The sequence below is a fragment of the Amblyomma maculatum genome, chromosome 4 (genome assembly GCF_055883805.1).
Source record: "Amblyomma maculatum isolate TAMU_Amacu chromosome 4, ASM5588380v1, whole genome shotgun sequence".
Classification (NCBI taxonomy): Eukaryota; Metazoa; Arthropoda; class Arachnida; order Ixodida; family Ixodidae; genus Amblyomma; species Amblyomma maculatum.
The window spans coordinates 51,191,412-51,210,208 of NC_139347.1; the positions used below are offsets into that span (position 1 = coordinate 51,191,412).

Sequence of the window (18,797 nt, forward strand, 5' to 3'; positions counted from 1 at the left end):
GCTCATACTTCAAGAACTCACGATAGCAATCGAATTTGTGCCAAGAAGACTGAGCGAGAACAGCACAAGTGTTCTTTTTTTTTTATGCTATACAAATAAATTGTTTATTGCCATAAAGGGAGCAAAATGAGAAGTTGCATTGCTTTCAATGATTGCGAATCATTCACTTGTATGTATTGCCTTTCCTGGAGAGAGTGCCTTCTAATGTTTGTTGTTTCTGAACCGCAGCATGCACATAGCGTTGTGTGACGCTCTCAGTGCGCACTCAGATGACAGAAGAATAAGATGCAGCTCTTTTGGTCCTGTGACTTATCGAAAATATGGTAATTAAAAAATCGCAGACGTACGTTCGAGTTCTTATTTCCCTATCAGGCTTTGTAGTGGTGAAACACAACTCGTGCCTGTTGAAAATCACAACCGCAGTAGTTGAACCCCAGCGACAGAGACGCCGTCATATACGATATGCCTGCGATGGCTTCTTCGCCCGCGTCCGACAGCCGGCCACGTGATGGTGTAAGTAGCACCGAGAGCGGCGTGCCGACACCACCGGGATTCTAACAAACCCTCCTTCTCTCCCATCAGCGAACTTTACGGCAAACGGATCAGCGATAAGGTATCAGCCACTGAATCTGCGCATACAGGCTTGGGTAAAGGGGCGAGATGACATGTGACTCGACAAAAATTAGCGCTCAACCTTCATTTGCCGGTTCTTTATCGTCATCCGCCTGTCGTGATGTAGGCTGCTGCGGGTGCACAGGCCTGGCCAAGATCGCGGTGACGACGGGCGAGCTCGAGCTCGCTCCAACCATCGCCAACATTTCTGCCTGCCGCTGCAACGGGACCATCGGGTAACGGCCGCAGCTGATTTCGTTCGCTCAAACCACGACTGAGAGCACCACGATCGCTGCGCTCAAATGCGCTAGTCACGTGGTATTATTTGTATTTCGCGGGCTTTCTTTTGAGCCCGGAAAAAAAGATACACGTGAGACTTTCTTTATCGCAATTAATGGAATGGGGGTTTCTGAAGGTGCTCTACAACTTTCCAATTCACATTTTCGGTCTAAGGTGAATATTTATTAAATTACAAAAATTAACATAATTAGCCAATTAACTAATTGCGAAACAAAAAATTGCCTGTAGTGCGCAAGCAGGCTGATAGTTGTATACAACTGGTTTCACTGACCTACCTCAAATATATTATTTTGTAACCCTTGGTTCAAGTTAGCTGGGACACCCGGTATATATATATATATATATATATATATATATATATATATATATATATATATATATATATATATATATATATATATATATATATATATATACATACGGCATTTTAGAGCACAGACTGCTTTCCCAAGCCATCGCCATAGTAAGCCAAGCACTAGGCTGGGAGACAAGCTTGCTCCCTTTTGAACATACCGTTAAATAATCGACCAGCAGTGGGAATTGGAACTGCCACTTCCCACAGTGCGCGTTAAAGATCAGCCGGTTATCAAAACATCCCTGAGCCGTCCACTACAGCGTCTCATATAGAGCACCTCGATTTGCAACGTTGCCCCCACATGCCATACACCATTTCACAATTTCAGACTAACTTTAGAAGTTACCAAGATTTCCTGGATAAGAAAATATCTGTGTCCTCCACACAGAAAAACTGGTGTGAAAAAAATGCATTGTTTTTAGATCACTTCTTTTCAGTTCCTTTGTGGGCGCAAGTTACCCCAATAAACAGTCTCAATTTAAATCCAATCTGCGGTCGTCCCTTCACCGGTGCCTGCACTGGGCGCCACCTGCAGGGACCCAGCGGAGACGTCGGTTGCCGGTTCACTAGTTCGAATCGGGCCATCGCTGCAGCATGCGGGTGCGTCGGCAGCCCATTTTCGAGATATTTTTGCGTGCCCTAAACAAAACAAGGCGGTTCATGCCTTTGCTATGCGGCGTGAACCATAGACCAGTCCCTTACTCGGTTCCCAGATCACAGACGTCAACTCGCCGCGGACTACCGAGTCTCTTTCCTTAACACAACTGGCATATAACAACAAGACAGCACAGTGCATCATGTTTTTGTTAGTCTAGCCGACGTTTGAACTCTTTTAATTGTAAACAATGCAACCGAATAGTTTAATGAGGTAACTAGAAATAAAAATTCGTGCCCACCACATTCACGCTTTGAGCACTTTTCAAATAAAAACCCGACTGAGTAAGAAAAATATCTCAACGTATTTTCAGGGATCTTCTTAAAAAAAAAAAAATAAACGTGACGAAATATCACTGAGGCGGTGAGCGCGAGCAGTTTAGTTTTGGGGGCCCGAGTGACAGCCTGAGACAGAAGCGAGATCACATTAGGGATACGAATATGCATCACCCTTTCGCAGAGCGTGCGTTGATCATATTTATCAGGCAGCATTTACCACGAGAAAAGTGTGTCTTGTAAAAATAAAAAAAAGATAACAAAGTAGCGAGCAAAAACGAAACGGTAATCACATCACAGCTTCGGGCGCTAAGCCAGAACGTTCGAAGCATGAAAATCTTGTGCAAGTCTTCACAACTTCCCAGCAAACGTCCACAGCACACGATGCTGTAGAAAAAAAAACGAAAGATGGGTTTTCTCGGATGTCCTTATGATAAACGTATGGGCGGCCACCGATGACCAGCAAGAAGCCGAGGCCTCGACTGTGTACTAGAGCTCGTCGTGGGCCACTTTCTTATGCGTGGAGTTGCCGTTGCGGTAGAATACGTAGTGCTGTAGTATGAAGAGCACATCGAACATGATGCTGATCAAGCCCAGGCCGAATTTGGTGAAGTTTCCAAACAACGACGACCAGTCATCTGCGTGCAGGAAAAGCGAAGAATGGCGTCAACATTGGCAAGAATTCGATCTGCGCACTTGTTTCAACGCGGCGTGGCGCATTTTCCGTTGATGAAAAAAAAACAAACAAACAAACAAAAAACAAAAAACAATTAGGTTGCGCTTACCACGTGATAGAGACGCTGGATCATTGGGAACAGTCTAGGATCAGTCATTCTTGTCTGTTCACTAATTCTCATTAAGGAATTTTAATTTTGAAGGCGGTGTCGAAACAGATAGTAATGAAGAACACCAGTAGCTGCCAAGCCGGCGAGCAAGCTAGCCTTTGAATGGGTGAGTTTGCTTTTGCAAGAGTTCGAATAAAACTGCCTGAAAACGGCAAGAGCGGCTGAGCACATAGAAACTATTACAGGCAACGCCTGGCGCAAAGCTCAAGAAGCATTTGGCTATAGGAAACGCAAGCACTTTTATCCTTTCAGGTTACTAATCGCATCAAACAACAAATCATTGGTGTGCGCACAGCTCCATCCACAGATAAAGGACAGCGTACCTAATAAATGTAATCATAAGAAGACTAAAACACTGTAAATAACAAGTTAATAAGCACGAATGAATCTACAGTCACTGAACACGATCGGTTATTTACCTATTTGAGCTGGTACCAGGATTGGACATGATATGAGCTCCGCCGTAGTGGTGCAGTGGATTGGCGCGCTCGACTACTATGCCCAAGGATGCGGGATCGAATCCCGGCCGCGGCGACCGCTTTTCGATGGAGGCGATAAACAAGGCGCCCGTGTGCAGTGCGATGTTAGCGTACGTTCAAGAACCCCCAGGTGGTCGCAATTTCTGGAGTCCTCCACTACGGCGTCTCTCATAGCCTGAGTCACTTTGGGACGTTAAACCCCACAAACCAAACCAATTGTATACGACATGAAGACCCACACAAGCCAAACCAATCTTATGATATGACGAGGCTAGCTCCTTCCAAAGCGGCGTCAGGAGTGGCTTCGATGAGAAGCATGTTCGGGCAAGGAACGCCTGGCGAGCGGAATGCTGTTTGCACTCCACTTGGATAGCTCCTCGGTGAAAGAAGCGCTTCACTGGTGTGAATGCAATCTAGGTATATAAGTAAGCTTATTCATAGCCATTTTTTATACATCGATTTATCGATATATCGAGCTGTTTCGCGATATCTTTCGAGTTCGATATACGTGAGTTCGACTGTATACGCTAGAGCATGTTGGCTTACTCGCGTCCTGAGAGTGAATAAAAAATTCAGTTTGATTGCTGCTTGCGCTTTCTGGAGTAGGTTGAACAGAGCGCTAATGAGTAAATTGTCAAAAATACTAGGCGACAAGCGCAATCTGTTGAAATTTTGGCTCAGAAAATGAGGTAAGGTACATTGGTTTCTCGTTTGTTTTCTGGCCCTTTTGAAAAGAAAAAGTGTGCGCGAACAGGTTTATTATTATTATTTCTTATCAGAAGCATAACAAAACGCCATGGCCTATACGCTTACAACGCTATTACGGAATTAGGAACAGCAAAAAGAAATAAAGAAAAAATCAACTCGCCTGCTGTACTGAACGCTGACAGAAAGCTGGGCGATGTAAGTGTCGGCGTCCTCTTTTTACTGCGTAGTCAACTTTCGCCTGAACTAAAAGGCTTCGGTACATAAACGAGAAAAATTTCTTTTGCATTGTTTTGACTTTTCAGGCGTTGCATATACGCAGTCGAGGAAAGAGCTTAGACCTTAAGTTTAGGCATAGCCCTTTCGAAACTAGTGGAAGGTGGCATATGGTTGTGGCTAACGTATCTGCAGACAACTGTGACGGAATGATTTGCACATCGCACTGAAACAACTTTTTGCTGTCAAGTGTATTCAATGAGCAGGCTACCCAGTCTAAATACCCACATGTGTTTCGGAAACCCGCTTGCTTAAAAAAATCAGAGCAAGATTACTTTAGATTAGAAGATAGACAGGGAAAAAGTGCACAGTTTCACGTATCCATAGGCCGGGGGCAGATTTATCATTTGCGCTTGGAACAGTCGAGAATAAAAGAAAGGTGGTCATGCTCCACGTACCACTTATGGTACCTCATAAATAACCAGACTTGTGTAGAGAGGACACGTACCAGACTTGTGTACGTATCCTCTTCAGAGTGGGGCGTTTACTTTTCTGCTTTGACCCCTTGCTTCATAACTAAGGCCGCTTACATTCATCACAGACTGACCAGCTTACAATCTGTTACGTGCAAGGTATTTAAGAAAGTAATCGCTAATGGAATCAGGACAAACTTAGACTTTGATTAGCTAAAAGATCAGGCAATTGCTCTCTACAGTATCATATCCACACCATCAACTGGCGGTGGAAATATGCTATGAAGATAACAAACCCCGGTAGAACAGCATTCGCAGGTTACGAGAAAATATTTGACTCAGTCGAAACATCAGCAGCCATGGAGGTATTGCGAAATCGGGAGTCTAGATGGCCCATATGTGAATGTACTGAAAGATGTCAGTAGTGGCTGCACAGCAACCATAGGCCTCCATAAAGAAAGTATAATAATTTTCCACAAGAAAGAGGTTTTAGGCCAAGCAGCCACAATCTCTCCAGCATTATTCGCCGCTTGCTTAGAGTAAGTATTCACAGACCTGAATTGGGAACAGAATTAGGAATAAGGGTTGATGAAGAATACCGCAGTAGCATGTGATTCTTTGATGAAATAAGGCATACTTATAAGCTTAATATATATATTTTTAAAATACTGCTAAGCATCATCTTTTCCGACAGTCCCGAGTGTTAGGTTTGGTTTGGTTTATGGCGTACCGTCCCAAAGCGATTAAGACAATGAGAGACGCCGTAGTGGAGGGCTCCGGAAATTTCGACCACCTGGGGTTTATTACCGTGCACTGACATCGCAAAACGCACTGGCGCCTTGCTTTTTTGTCTCCATCGAAAAGCGGCTGCTGCGGCCAGGATTCGATCCCGCATCCTTGGACACAGCAGTCGAGCGCCCTAACCACTGCGCCACTGCGGCGGGATGTTTTCCCCCTAGATGTTTAGGACACGACAAGTGCATACCGAAACATCGCTAAAATGCATTTGCTGCGTTTATAACCATCATCGGCGAACTCAAAAATGCCCCAAAAACAGAAACTAAGGAAAATTTCGAAGCGTAGAGGATATTAGAGGCTCTCGTCGCTCAAGGGTTGCAGTGTCACGAGTGCTGATGGGTTCCTTTAGGACTGCTTACATCGCCTGCTGTATTGCAGATAAATCGGCTTGCTTGCTTTTGATCGCCGCGGTAAAATGTGCTCTCACTGAACCTAACCCTTTCGGAAAACTTGCGAATAGGAGGAAAACAATACAGCTCTGACCTCACTCAGTAGATGGCAGCAGAGGTTCTGAAAGGTTTGGTTTGGTTTGGTTTGTGGGGTTTAACGTCCCAAAGCGACTCAGGCTTTGAGACGCCGTGGTGGAGAACTCCGGAAATTTCGACCCCATGGGGTTCTTTAACGTGCTCTGACATCGCACAGAACACGGGCGGCTTGCTTTTCGCCTCCATCGAAAAGCGGCCGCCGAGGCCGGAATTCGAGAGGTTCTGAAAGGAGCGAATGAAATGAGCTCTTTATGACGCTAAACCTTAACTCTTCCTGCCTGGCTCATGTTATTGTGTTCTAAGCACTATACGCATACCTTCGATTTCTTGGTCCTTTGTATTTGGACAAGTTACCCAGTGCCGGATATATAAAAACAAAATTAAACTAATCAGACAACTCGCGACCTTGGCGGTATCTCCCAAAGCCGTCCAAACGCACAACGCTCAAAGGGCCTCCGACCGCGACTGGGACAGAGAAGCCTCTGAGATGGACACCAGCACTACGCGTGTACTTCATGCAGAGGAGAGCGTAATAAGAAACACACGAACCGCGCAGAGCAGCACAGCGCACGCTTTTGTGTCCCGCAAGCAGTTATTCAAAGTCAGTATACATTCCACTGCTCGCCACAAGACCCATGCAGAATTCGATTCTAAAACCAACGTGAAATTTTTTTTAGAGCGCGGCGCTCATGTGCCCTAGCTATTGGCGGTTGAGCCCGTCGCCGTTGGCTGGTTTGTGGGGTTTAACGTCCCAAAGCGACTTAGGCTATGAGAGACGCCGTAGTGGAAGACTCCGGAAATTTCGGCCACCTGGTGTTCTTTAACGTGCACTGACATCGCACAGCACACGGGCGGCTTTGCTTTTCGCCTCCATCGAAAAGCGGCCGCCGAGGCCGGGATTCGATCCCGTATCCTTGGGAACAGTAGTCGAGCGCCGTAACTATTGCCCCACCCCGGCGGGGTGTCGCCGTTGGCTCCATTTCCGGTGCAACCGAGAGAAAGAATTGTGATCCACGAGACAGTCACGAGACAAATAACTAGTGAAGCTCTCAGAAGAAAAGAAAGAATGCCACGAGCTCTGCGTCGCTCGCTCATGGCTGTTCTTTCTCTTCTTCGGGGAACTTCTCTTTGGCACATCAGAAAATTAGATTGCTTTGTGACTGCACATGCATTCACATTGTCGCATCTCATCTCTCAAATTCTTTGCCTCAATATGTCGCAAAAACGCTTCAATGGCTGGGCTCAATTCCGCATTAGGGAATATTATAATCTTCCTTAGCTACCTGCGAAAAAATACGGTAAGTGTTGGCATCATAAGGATAGGAAACGTTTCGGTGGTGTAAGTCCATCTCCAACAATATTACTTCTGTGTTATTCTTCCTGAATGCATGACTCCTTTCTGACTTCAGATTACGTTGGGCGAAGCAGCCCGCATAACAATTGCCCTAGGCTGGCCATAAACTTCATGATGCGTTTGAAAGCGTAAGATGAGCGTGTATCGCCCACACAACTCAGCGTATACACTGTAGGTCAATTACCGTAATTGTAGGCGATGATAAACATCTGCAGCATGCTCAATGTTCCACCGGTGAAGTCGAGCAGAATATTTCCGATGCTCCAGCCTCTCGTCGATTTTCTTCTGAAGTTGAGGACGGCCTGTAAGCAGATAACGGAAAGATGGATAAACATCCGGAATTTCACGCCTACGATGCTACCGCTTCAGAAGTAAGGAACAGAATGACAAATATGAAATCAAGCATACTTTCGATCTGTGCCAATAAGTTGAAGCAAAAATTGGCAAGGATCGCATAGCTTCTACAGGGGCACAAGCTTTACGTAGTCGGTGTGCCCGTGCTCTTTTCAAGCGAAAGCCTATCCTGTATTCATTATATTTACGGCTCCAATAGAGCTGGAAACATGACATTTACTTGAGTACAAAATTATATAGGCACTTCACCTACGAGGTGTTACAAAGGCGGAGGGCAAACTGAGTTAGGAGGGGGTTAACGGATTACAAGCACACATGTTTCAATCACTCAAAAGTGGACGCTAAAATCAAACTCGGACATGACGTAACCCTCACCACTAATGCAGAGCCTTCTCGTCGGAACAGAGGCGATGTACGTGCCGCGTGAATAATGACGTCACTGTACCAGACGGCGACTCGAATTGAAATGATGCTAAGTGCACTGCAGTGTTTCTTTTTTTCCTCCCTTTATGCTCCCTTAGTGGGCAGCACTCATCTCAAAGCTCCGGTGGGGGCAGAACTGTAAGGAGTAGTGGCCTACCTGTGGGATGTACTTGACGAGCGTGATGGCCAGCTTGGAGTAGGAGAAGTAGTAGAGGTAGATGAGCCAAGGGCTCTGCCAGTGGCGGCCTGCGACTAGCGTCACCAGGCCGAACACCGCGGCGCCCACCCACACGACGGCCAGCAGGAGGCGGGCCGCCAGGGACATGCGCTGCTCTTTCCTCTGTGCTCCGGAACAAACGAGACGAGAGAAATTAGGAGCACAGACCGCATTCCGTGGAAATAACCTAGTATGCACTACTTGTGAAACACCGCTTGTTAACTGAGTTAACATTTCGACGTCTGCAACGAACAGACTCATTTTATTAAATTTGACCCTACTTTTAGCAATTTACTCATGAGAGAGAGAGAGAGAGAGAGAGAGAGAGAGAGAGAGAGAGAGAGAGAGAGAGAGAGAGAGAGAGAGAGAGAGAGAGAGAGAGAGAGAGAGAGAGAGAGAGAGAGAGAGAGTACTGCAGGATGACTGCAGGTTGCATTCGTGACACTGCCCGGAATAAGACAGGGAATGGAATGAGTTGCTCAATCCGCCAGAAGCTGAAGCCCGGGAACAAAGCTTCTTGCATGTCTTCGTTGTTGACGCGCCATCCCTCTCGGGGCCCGAGTTTGTCCGCGGTGATTTCGAAAGACTTTTTTCTACGCTTCGACGAATTTGCGACTCAGGTGTTATGCTTTGTGCCCGCAATGTGCCGCTTGTTTTTGCAGTATGTACATGGCGGAGAACGTAGAGAACTCTGCACCAACTCACGTGTGCGAAAAATAAGCGGTCAGTGCAAGTTCTGGGATTACGCGCACCCACAAAACCCACGCACTCAGAAGTTATTTCAAAATACTTCTCGGAAGGCGAGCGCTACTAGACGCTCGTTTTGTTTTTTTCTGGCATGGTGGATGTTGAAACTGCTTATAGCATGCTACGCGTGCGAATGAAATACGAATTTAGCGGGTAAAGGTCATAAAATTCACGTTATATTACAAAAACAACACCCTTATCTTTGAGCAATGGAGAATGCATAGCGCGCGTTTGAGAACATACACAGCGAAAGTATGTAGCTTTGTCTGGTTCTTCCCAATTCGTTACATCCATGCTATCTGTATATTATTCCTAGTCTAAAGCGCGAAATTCAGTTTTATTATACGCCGATTATGCCGTTTCTACTAAAATCAGCCTTTCCTCCGATTTGTTCGATAAAGACGGAAAACGCGGTAAGCTATAGGGCAGCTGTAAAATTTAGTCACCGGTTGGCATTCTTGACGTCATGGTCGTCCCAAGCGGAAACGCGCATGAAATGCGCAAATCTCTGCTTTTTTTTTTTTTTTTGGTATATAACTTAATCCTACTACACTGGGCTTTGTTATGTGACGCTGAGTCGCAAGAGCCAGCTGCATTGGGATACTCGCCTCGTAGAAGCAGCACTGCAGCACTGTGATGAAGGTGGCCAGCGAGGCGTGCAGACCGAACACAATGTCGTTCATCTCCACTGGCAGCACGCCCGTCGGATGGCGCTCGTAGTATTCGCTCTGGAAGAAACAGAACACAATGGCGACAATGACTCTCGCAATAGGGACACACAATAGGATTGCCGGTGCCTCGCAAGAGACTCTACATGAATATTTTGGACAGCGTAGAGGGGAGGAACCATGCTGAGAACGCAGTAGTTGGTAGGCGATAGAAAAAGGATTCCAAAGAGCAGGCCTTCTGGCGTCAGTAAACAAGGAAAACAGAGAAAAAGAGGCTGTGTGTAACTAATGGTTTTGAAACACGCTCTGTTTGTTTTTGTGGGGTTTAACGTCCCAAAGCGACTTCTATGAGAGACGCCGTAGTGGAGGACTCCGGAAATTTCGACCACCTGGGGTTCTTTAACGTGCACTGACATCGCACAGCATGGTCTGTTCAAAAGAACACTAACCCTGATTTTATGTCCCTCTACGTGCTTCCGTTTGTTTGGCTTATAGGGTTTAACGTCCCAAACAGAATAGGTTATGAGCGACGCCTTAGTGGAGGGTGGATATATTAATCGAGAGCTTATACAGTAGCTCATTTGGCCGAAAAGCCGTCGGCGTAGTAGTTGCAGTTGGCACCGCGTGTAGGAAATAATGGAGGGCTGCGTAAAAAAAAAAAAATCGTATAATGGTAATTTGTAGTTCTATTGAATGAATACTGATTGATGTGTGATAGGCGATGTCGAGTTAATGAATTAATTCTAAGTAATTAATTGAAGAAAGGAAAAAAATTAGAAGGGTTCAACGCTGCTGAAACGAATAGGGAGCGAAAGCATTAGCTGCGGGTGACCGAACGTTCTTCTTCCTCTTCCTCTGCTTCTTCTTCCTTTTCTTCTCCTTCATCTTCTTCTTCTCCTCCTTTCTCTTCTTCCTCTTTGTTTTTCTTCTTCTTCATCATCTTCTTCCTCTTCCTCTTCTCCTTCCTCTTCTTCTTCTTCACGGACACGACACACAGCGACTAGCGGTTAGACCTGTCGTAGTAGTATTGCTTTCACAACAAAATAGAAAAAACAGGGTTCACCTTAACAAACAGCGCAAAGGGCGGAATAAGAAAAGCAACAGGACAAACGCTGAATATGCACTGAGATATGTTTATTTCAGAAGGTGGAAATATACAGACTTGAAGGTTTAAGAACACAAAAAGAAAAGCATTTGTAACTGCTACATTCATCAACGAAGTCGAGAGGGACGGCCCGTGCTCAGCTCGCCGCTAACAGCAGGGCATGAGAAACGAGAGAAGTGAAAGGGCTCCATGTAGAAAACACAAACTAGTCCCACCGTCTACTGTTGTGCAAGGGGGTTCAAATATGCCAAAATGCTCACAATGAAAAGCCAATGCTTAATGATGCTAATTAAGAAATATTAGGCCGGTAATTGGTCAATTATTTATTTATTATTTGTTTGAAATCATTGAGAAAACGAAAAATGCGTTCAAAGGTGTCAAACTGCTCAGAATGAAAAGTCAATGTTTACTGATGCCACTTATGCTAACTGCCACTGTATAAAAATTAAAAAATCAAATAGCGGAAACCATTTTCAATGTGTGTGAAACGCCATCGCGCTATATTCTTAGCGGTGGAGCTTCAATGTCCACCTAATTTTTTCTTTTTTTTTTTTTTTTTTTTACCACGACGGGATTGATGTTGGAGCCTTACTTTTTGCATGCATCGAAAAGCTCCTCCTCGGTCGAGATTGAATCCGCATCCTTGGCTTCAGGAGCCGAGCGCCCTAACCACTGAGCCACCGTGGCGGAGCGTGGGCGTTTGATAACGCGGGCAACGTTTCCGGTATTTTCACCGTTCATTGTATATCTTTCCTGGAAATGTTAAAACTGTGGCCACGTTGAAAGCACACGTTGTGGCTCCTAGGTGTTGGTCATCCTTTCAAAATGGGTTCTTCAAAATGCACACAGATTCAGTAAATAATAATAAAAAAACCCTCTAAACGCAAAATAGTGTGGCTATTAGGAAGGTTGGAAACGCCGTCGCTCCGGATCATTTTGACTTACGATTAGGGTACCTTTGTGGATGATTTCTTTATTATTAGAGGCACGCATTCAATTCATTATGTATCTTTGTTTATGCTTTTGCATTCACCGTGTTGAGTCATCTAGTATTTTCACCACAAGACGTTATGCAAGCGGCGTGAACTCATCGCGACTGTTCACTTTGTCCAGAAGTATGGACAGGAAATATTTACAGAATAGCACGATGCACCTTTGGCCGCCTGCACTCAGCTGCACTTGTTGCGGCTAGTCATATTAACTGACTCACAACTGTATCAAAAACAAAGAACACCTCAACACTAAGGGTGAAAAGGTGGGGAATGAAACAGAACAGTGTGTTCCAGGTTCCTGGCACCCAGATATAAGTTCACAGTGAACATGTTTTGATATACAGAGGCTTCAGCCAAAGCAGAAAACTTGCCATTATTTTCAGCACACTTCTCGCATACATAAGAATCCAGCATGCGTATGCATAGGCAGTAAAATGCTTCTCAATAGAAATTCGAAAATTTACGATATTAGAAAACCTACATGAATTTGTATCTGTGTCGCTGCTACAGATATCTTCCCATATTTTTGCGCGCACCTTTTTTTACAACCTGATCAACTTGAAATCAGTGCGAAAAATAAATTCACTGTTTCTTCATACGAACAGCAAATTTTGTCCGTTTTTTTCAGGTTACCAAGTGTTTCAGACATGATTAACAGCGCTCCTAGAAAATGTAAGCGAACATGCCTTGTACTTGGGTGAAACCTTTTGACACGTCTCCACCTTTATTCCGGCCTCAGCTCACGAGGAAGATGATTTAGGCCTTTTCAACACCCTGTGGAACCCCTAGACGGTGCGATGAAAGGCCATCTCTAGACAGCGGTTAAGGATGCAAGGTAGGGCTCTCTTGTACATTCATTTATTTATTCACAAACATCGAAAGCAATTATACATTATACAGATTGTCTCACTTTACATGAGGCAATCCGGACGCGAATTGGATCGGAGGCTTGGTTTGGTTTGGTGCGATGTCAATGCATGTTAAAGAATCTCAGATGGTCGAAATTTCCGAAGCCCTCCTCTACGGCGTGGAGGGTTTCGGAAATTTCGACCATCTGAGATTCTTTAACGTGCATTGACATCGCATAGCACACGGACGCCTTGCTTTTCTCATCCATCTAAAAGAGGTTGCTGTGCCCAGGATTCGATCCCGCATCCTCAGGCACAGTATTCGAGCGCGCTAGCCACTGTACCATCACGGGGGGTGGACCGGAGGCATGATGTTGGCACTAGCCTAGAGTAACTTAGCTAATTTTATATCCCGCTTAACTGTTTTCGTATGTTCGTTTAGTCAACACTTTAAATAGTAGCTGCAGACCCCGAGATTGATAAGCAAATTTGTCCAGTGCCTTCAAGAACCAGTTATTGCTAAGTACACGATATGCACAGCGCAGTACTTTTTGCTCAAACAATGCCTAAAGAAATTTGGTAAAATGGCCCCAACATGCAAACAAGGTCGGCTGCAGCGCGACTGCGGCCACGGCGGCGACCACGCCTATGCCGGTTGTACATATTTGGGCATTCGGCTCATGTCGCATGAAAGCTCAAATCCATGCAGCTGACTGAGCATTGCCGAAGCTATAAAGCGTAAGAGACTGCGAATTAAAAAAAGAAAACAGCTTTTTGACTCAGTTACCAAGAAAGAATGCTCGTCCAGTAGCGTCCATAGCGCAGTCGTGCGATAAAAGCAGGAGGCCTGTAGATACAAAAATATGGCAGAATGCCCTGTCGTGTCTCCGTGGTCACATCCAACGTTACTAGACTAGGTTCAGTTTTCAAACTTCCGTGCTTGCACGGACCCGCCACCGATTCTCTCGTTGAGTGGCGCTGCCGTCGCACTTTAGACGGTCAACGCGGCGCGGCCCGTGCAGCGTTACGTTGTTTTGGCTGGCTTGGCGTTGTGTATGGATGCGTGTTTCACTGCTGTTTCGGCACTTTCTGCGACCGTCGTAACCGTGCCGCGTTGCTCAATCAGCGGACGGCAAAAGAACGATGCCGACATGCTTCGTGCCTGGCGGCACCAGCGGCTATGCAACTGATACCAACAAATCAACCCGGCATTTCTTCTCTGCTCCCAGCGACGAGACGCTTCGCTCCGCATTAAGCAGGGCTATCCCACGCGCTGACAAAGAGCTCTCTGCCAAGTCTAAGGTTTGTGACATCCATTTCCACGACCAAGACATCCCCCAAAACTATGTACATGTAATCAATGGGAATGTTGAAACGCCGCGGGGCAAGTGGAGCCTCGTTGAAAGCGCTGTCCCAAAGGTTTTCCCAAACCTTCCTTCATACCTATCCAATCCCCCTCAGAAGAAGCGGAAACAGTGTTTGTAGATTTTATTTGGTCTTGTCAATAAAGAAAAAAAGAAAAAAAAAAGCACTCGGAAGAATTCTCAGTGTGTTGCGCGTTGTCTCGGAAATTTCTACCACCTGTTCTTTAACGCGCACGGACATCGCAGAGCCCACGGGCGCCTTGCTTTTCGCCTCCATCGAAAAGCGGCCGCCGAGGCTGGGATTAGATCCTGCGTCCTTGGGAACAGTAGTCTAGTGCCATAACCAGCTGCGCCACCCCGGTGAGGCGTTTTTTTTTTTCTCAACAGAAAATAAAGTGATAAAACACGCAATGTAAACCTGCCTTTTAGAGTACTAACAAGGCATGTATATATTAAATGGTGCCTTTGATTTATTCCATTATTTAAAAAAAAAAAAAGTGCACCGATTGGCCTTCAGATTGCCACTTGAATTCTTCCGCGAATTATTCGCATTTTCCTGTCAAACACAGTTTACTGCGACTGACGAACGTGTAGCGCGTTTTCAAGCCAATTACTGCTAAAATACTCTAGAATGGGCTATCGCGCTCATTTGTAAAAACTCCGCGAATAAAACAAAGAAGCAGAATGTATAAAAAGGTATAAAAGAAGGTATAAAAAGACTGCCGCAATCTTTTCGATGAAAAGTTGGAAGTTCTGCGCTTGTGTGAGTTTTTGTGTTCTCGCTCCGCCCTTGTTTTATTCGTGGAGTTTTTAAAAATGTATGATTCACACCGCCAGAAGGCACTTCTGTGCTATCGCGATCAAGTGTTTAGGGGGAGCGACTGTGGATAAAATCTTTCGAAGGAATCATGAAACTCAGTCGTCTGAAATATGTTAAGGTATGATGCGCCGTGCATGCTCTATCCGCTGTTAATACCACGTCACTGTTCGAGACAGAGCTATAACATTTTTTTTTTACCCCTAGAACGGGCGTTCCATTAACTTTGGTTCGCGATAGTACTCTGCTGAACTGAAAGGTAACAAACGAACTTTCAAAAGCAGCGCGCGCGCACACACAAACTCACACGCACACACACAAACTCACACGCACACGCACACGCACACGCACACGCACACGCACACACACACACACACACACACACACACACACACACACACACACACACACACACACACACACACACACACAATATGAAAGTCTACTTACTACAAACACATCTATCAGATCGTTTAGCAAACGATTTAACAGGTAGCCTTCGAAGGTTCTGGGTAACTGAACAGAATGATTAGTTAGTTATATATACATTCGGCTAGTCGCGTCTGAAGGGCTTTCACCTTTAAGGGCTCAGGTTGCGAGGGACAATCTCTACATAGCAACAAGAAAAGCAATGCAATAAAATGATCATCAATGCTTTAATTCACAGCTGCATATAATGAAGTACAACGTATAAGTAAACTGAAGAAGCCCTTAAACCAAGCTAACATGACGAAACAGATGTTACTGCTTTGTCGACAAGACTGGTACCAAAAAAGTGCGATCATTTCGACCAATGTTTAGAGTAGCTATGTTTTGTAAAGAAGACAAGGAACGGAAAACGCTGCGGCATCGCCATCACCATCGCTTGGCTCCGGCGCCCATCTCTCGTGCTTGAAGCTGTGCCCTGCGGCTGACAATTCGACCCTGCTGTGCCCGAATTACTGGCAGCGCTAGACGTTAACGAACTATTAAATCCACATTTCGGCCAAATAAGGTGGCGCAGGCCGCGCAGCAAAGGCCATATTTATTCGGCGCCGGCAGTAGCGTGTAGTGTGCCCAGGGATGCCGCAGTGGTAGCAAATAGGCCTGTTGTCTGCAGTGCGCCATGGAGATGGTGTCTGACGCAAGGGGAGAGCAAACGCTGTTGGTGCCGAACGCACAGGGGGCGAAGCATAGGCATATGCTGGCTCAGGAGGTGGACTTGAAGTAACTTCGGCATACGTGCGACGCAATACATGAGGAGGAGCCGGCGCGAATGCTGGAGCGTAGCTCAGTGGCGCAACGCCGGACGATGAAATTGTGGTCGTGGGGAACGGCATTGAGGGTGCGACCGGAGCTGATTGAGGAACAGAATTAGGAAGGACTTCAGATACATGCTGCTGGATTGCACGGCGAAGCTCCGGAACAAGGCCAGTTGGTGACGACTCATTAACATATGGCTGCAGGGACAGTTGTCGCGCGACCTCCTGACGTACAAAAGCCTTGATGTCTTCAGAGAGGCTAGATGACTCCCTCTCCGCGGCTAGTCCAGCAAGTGATGCTTGAGGCTGGCGAATCAAAACACGCTCCTTGCGAAGTTCGTCGTAGCTTTGACAGAGGTCATAGATTTCCTTGACTGTCGTGGGGCCTTTGGCGACGAGCATGTTGAAAGCGCCGTCATCAATTCCTATGAGGACATGACGTATCTTAACGGCCTCGGTCATGGTCGGGTCAACGCGACGACACATATCAACAATGTCCTCAATGTAACTGGTGAACGTTTCACCGGGCAGCTGCAGTCGCGACCGAAGACGCTGTTCCGCGCGGAGTTTTCGGACGGCGGGGCGGCCAAAGACATCAGAAAATTTCGTCTTGAAACTCGCCCAGGTAGTAAAGTCCGACTCGTGGTTTCGAAACCACAGATTAGCGACGTCGCTCAAGTAAAAGATGACATTGTTGAGCTTACGGTTGTCGTCCCAGTTATTGTGACGGCTGACCCGTTCGTAAGTGGTAAGCCAATCGTCGACGTCGTCATCGCTGCTTCCACTGAAGGTAGCGGGGTCCCGTTGACGAATCGCACCTGTGCAGGTGACGGGCGGAGGTAGGTGCAATGAAGTCGGCTCCGTCATTGGTGTAGTCAACGTTCTGCTGCGAAGTTCCAGGGCGAGATTGGTACAGGGAACCTCAGATTGACCTCCACCAAGTGAAATGTGGATTTAATAGTTCGTTAACGTCTAGCGCTGCCAGTAATTCGGGCACAGCAGGGTCGAATTGTCAGCCGCAGGGCACAGCTTCAAGCACGAGAGATGGGCGCCGGAGCCAAGCGATGGTGATGGCAATGCCGCAGCGTTTTCCGTTCCTTGTCTTCTTTACAGTTTCAAAAAAGTAGTGAAAAAGCAACCTATGTGCAGTGGAAGTGTACGTATCGTGCATTCACCAGTCATTTATTGATTCCGTGAAATTGTGACACCGGTGGTGTAGTCCTCGATGCTTTGTGCCCAGTGTCTTTGCTGTGTGTATGATGTAATGGTAGCCAGTCTCGCGCGCAAATGTATCTGATATATCAGGTAAATTCCCACAGGTTCGAGAGTCACGATGGCAAAAACTCAGGTGGTCAAGTTTGTGAGCTTGGCTACGGTCGCTGTCGGCTCCGAGCTTTACACTGAGTCCACGCCACTGCTGTGCGACTGCCTGCTTCGTACTTGCAACGCACGGAAAATTCTTCGAATTCAGAAATCGAAAAATGCGCTTGACGTGAGCGCTGTCACAATTCATCGCGTGTCAGCAGACTGTAGGCGTCAGAGCAGCCACAGGTGGATGAACAGCTCCGCACAGCCCATAAAAGTGCGAGCAGGCGACGCGCGCGCACACACACACACACACACACACACACACACACACACACACACACACACACACACACACACACACACACACACACACACACACACACACACACACACACACACACACACACACACACACACACACACACACACACACACACACACACACACACACACACACACACACACACACACACACACACACACACACACACACACACACACACACACACACACACACACACACACACACACACACACACACACAAAAAAAAAAAAGAGTAAAAAAAGAAAGAGACCAGCCTGCCGCGCTTGCTCGGCACTAGTGCTTTCGCTCGCCATGAGCAGCACACGTTTCGCTTAGTAGACTATTATAGGGGCAGGTCAGTGGCCAGACAGCGGCTTAGGCGAAGCAAAAAAAGCATGAGAGCAGGTAGGCTAACGCTCACTCAGTTACTGCCATAAAAACGCAACACAAAGACAACTGCAACAGGGGGAAACAAGCACTCTATCCCTTTATTTCCGCCGCCCCAGTTCAGGTGCTTCAGATATTAGATAGCAGACACCTGGATTAAATAAATAACTACTTACTACTAACAGTAAGCGGACGCACAGTTGTCCAGTTGAGCTTGCGCTTCGTTCTACTCAGAGTAACCTAAAACCAGCCTACTTTTCCTGTACTGCATTCAAGTACTTTTTGTTCCTTGCATCGGCACACAAAGCAGGCATATTATTAACGTGGCAGTGTTGAAGGTCCTGTTCTCCGAAGAATCCGGCGTTGTGAATGTTGTGAGCGAAAAATCACGACCATGTCTTTTCAAAGCGCTGCTTGGCAGGTGACATGGCATCGTGGGCTATGTGACGTAACGAAATTCCATGAGGTTG

General features: G+C 46.3%; 1 protein-coding gene across 2 annotated transcripts in view; it reads right to left on the reverse strand.

The window, feature by feature from the left end:
• Positions 1 to 1,382: 1,382 nt before the first annotated feature.
• Positions 1,383 to 18,797, reverse strand: part of Ctns (lysosomal cystine transporter cystinosin) — a 40,612-nt gene continuing 23,197 nt past the window's right edge. Inside the window, exons 7-10 of one of the 2 annotated variants that reach the window (XM_084601402.1) lie at positions 9,902 to 10,021; positions 8,487 to 8,669; positions 7,737 to 7,854; positions 1,383 to 2,835 (exon numbers count right to left, since the gene is read on the reverse strand). In XM_084601402.1, the coding sequence (XP_084457528.1) occupies positions 2,687 to 2,835; positions 7,737 to 7,854; positions 8,487 to 8,669; positions 9,902 to 10,021 (570 nt within the window). In that variant the 3' untranslated portion in view covers positions 1,383 to 2,686. The remainder of the gene's footprint in view (positions 2,836 to 7,736; positions 7,855 to 8,486; positions 8,670 to 9,901; positions 10,022 to 18,797) is intronic. The other variant, XM_084601403.1, reaches the window with a different exon arrangement.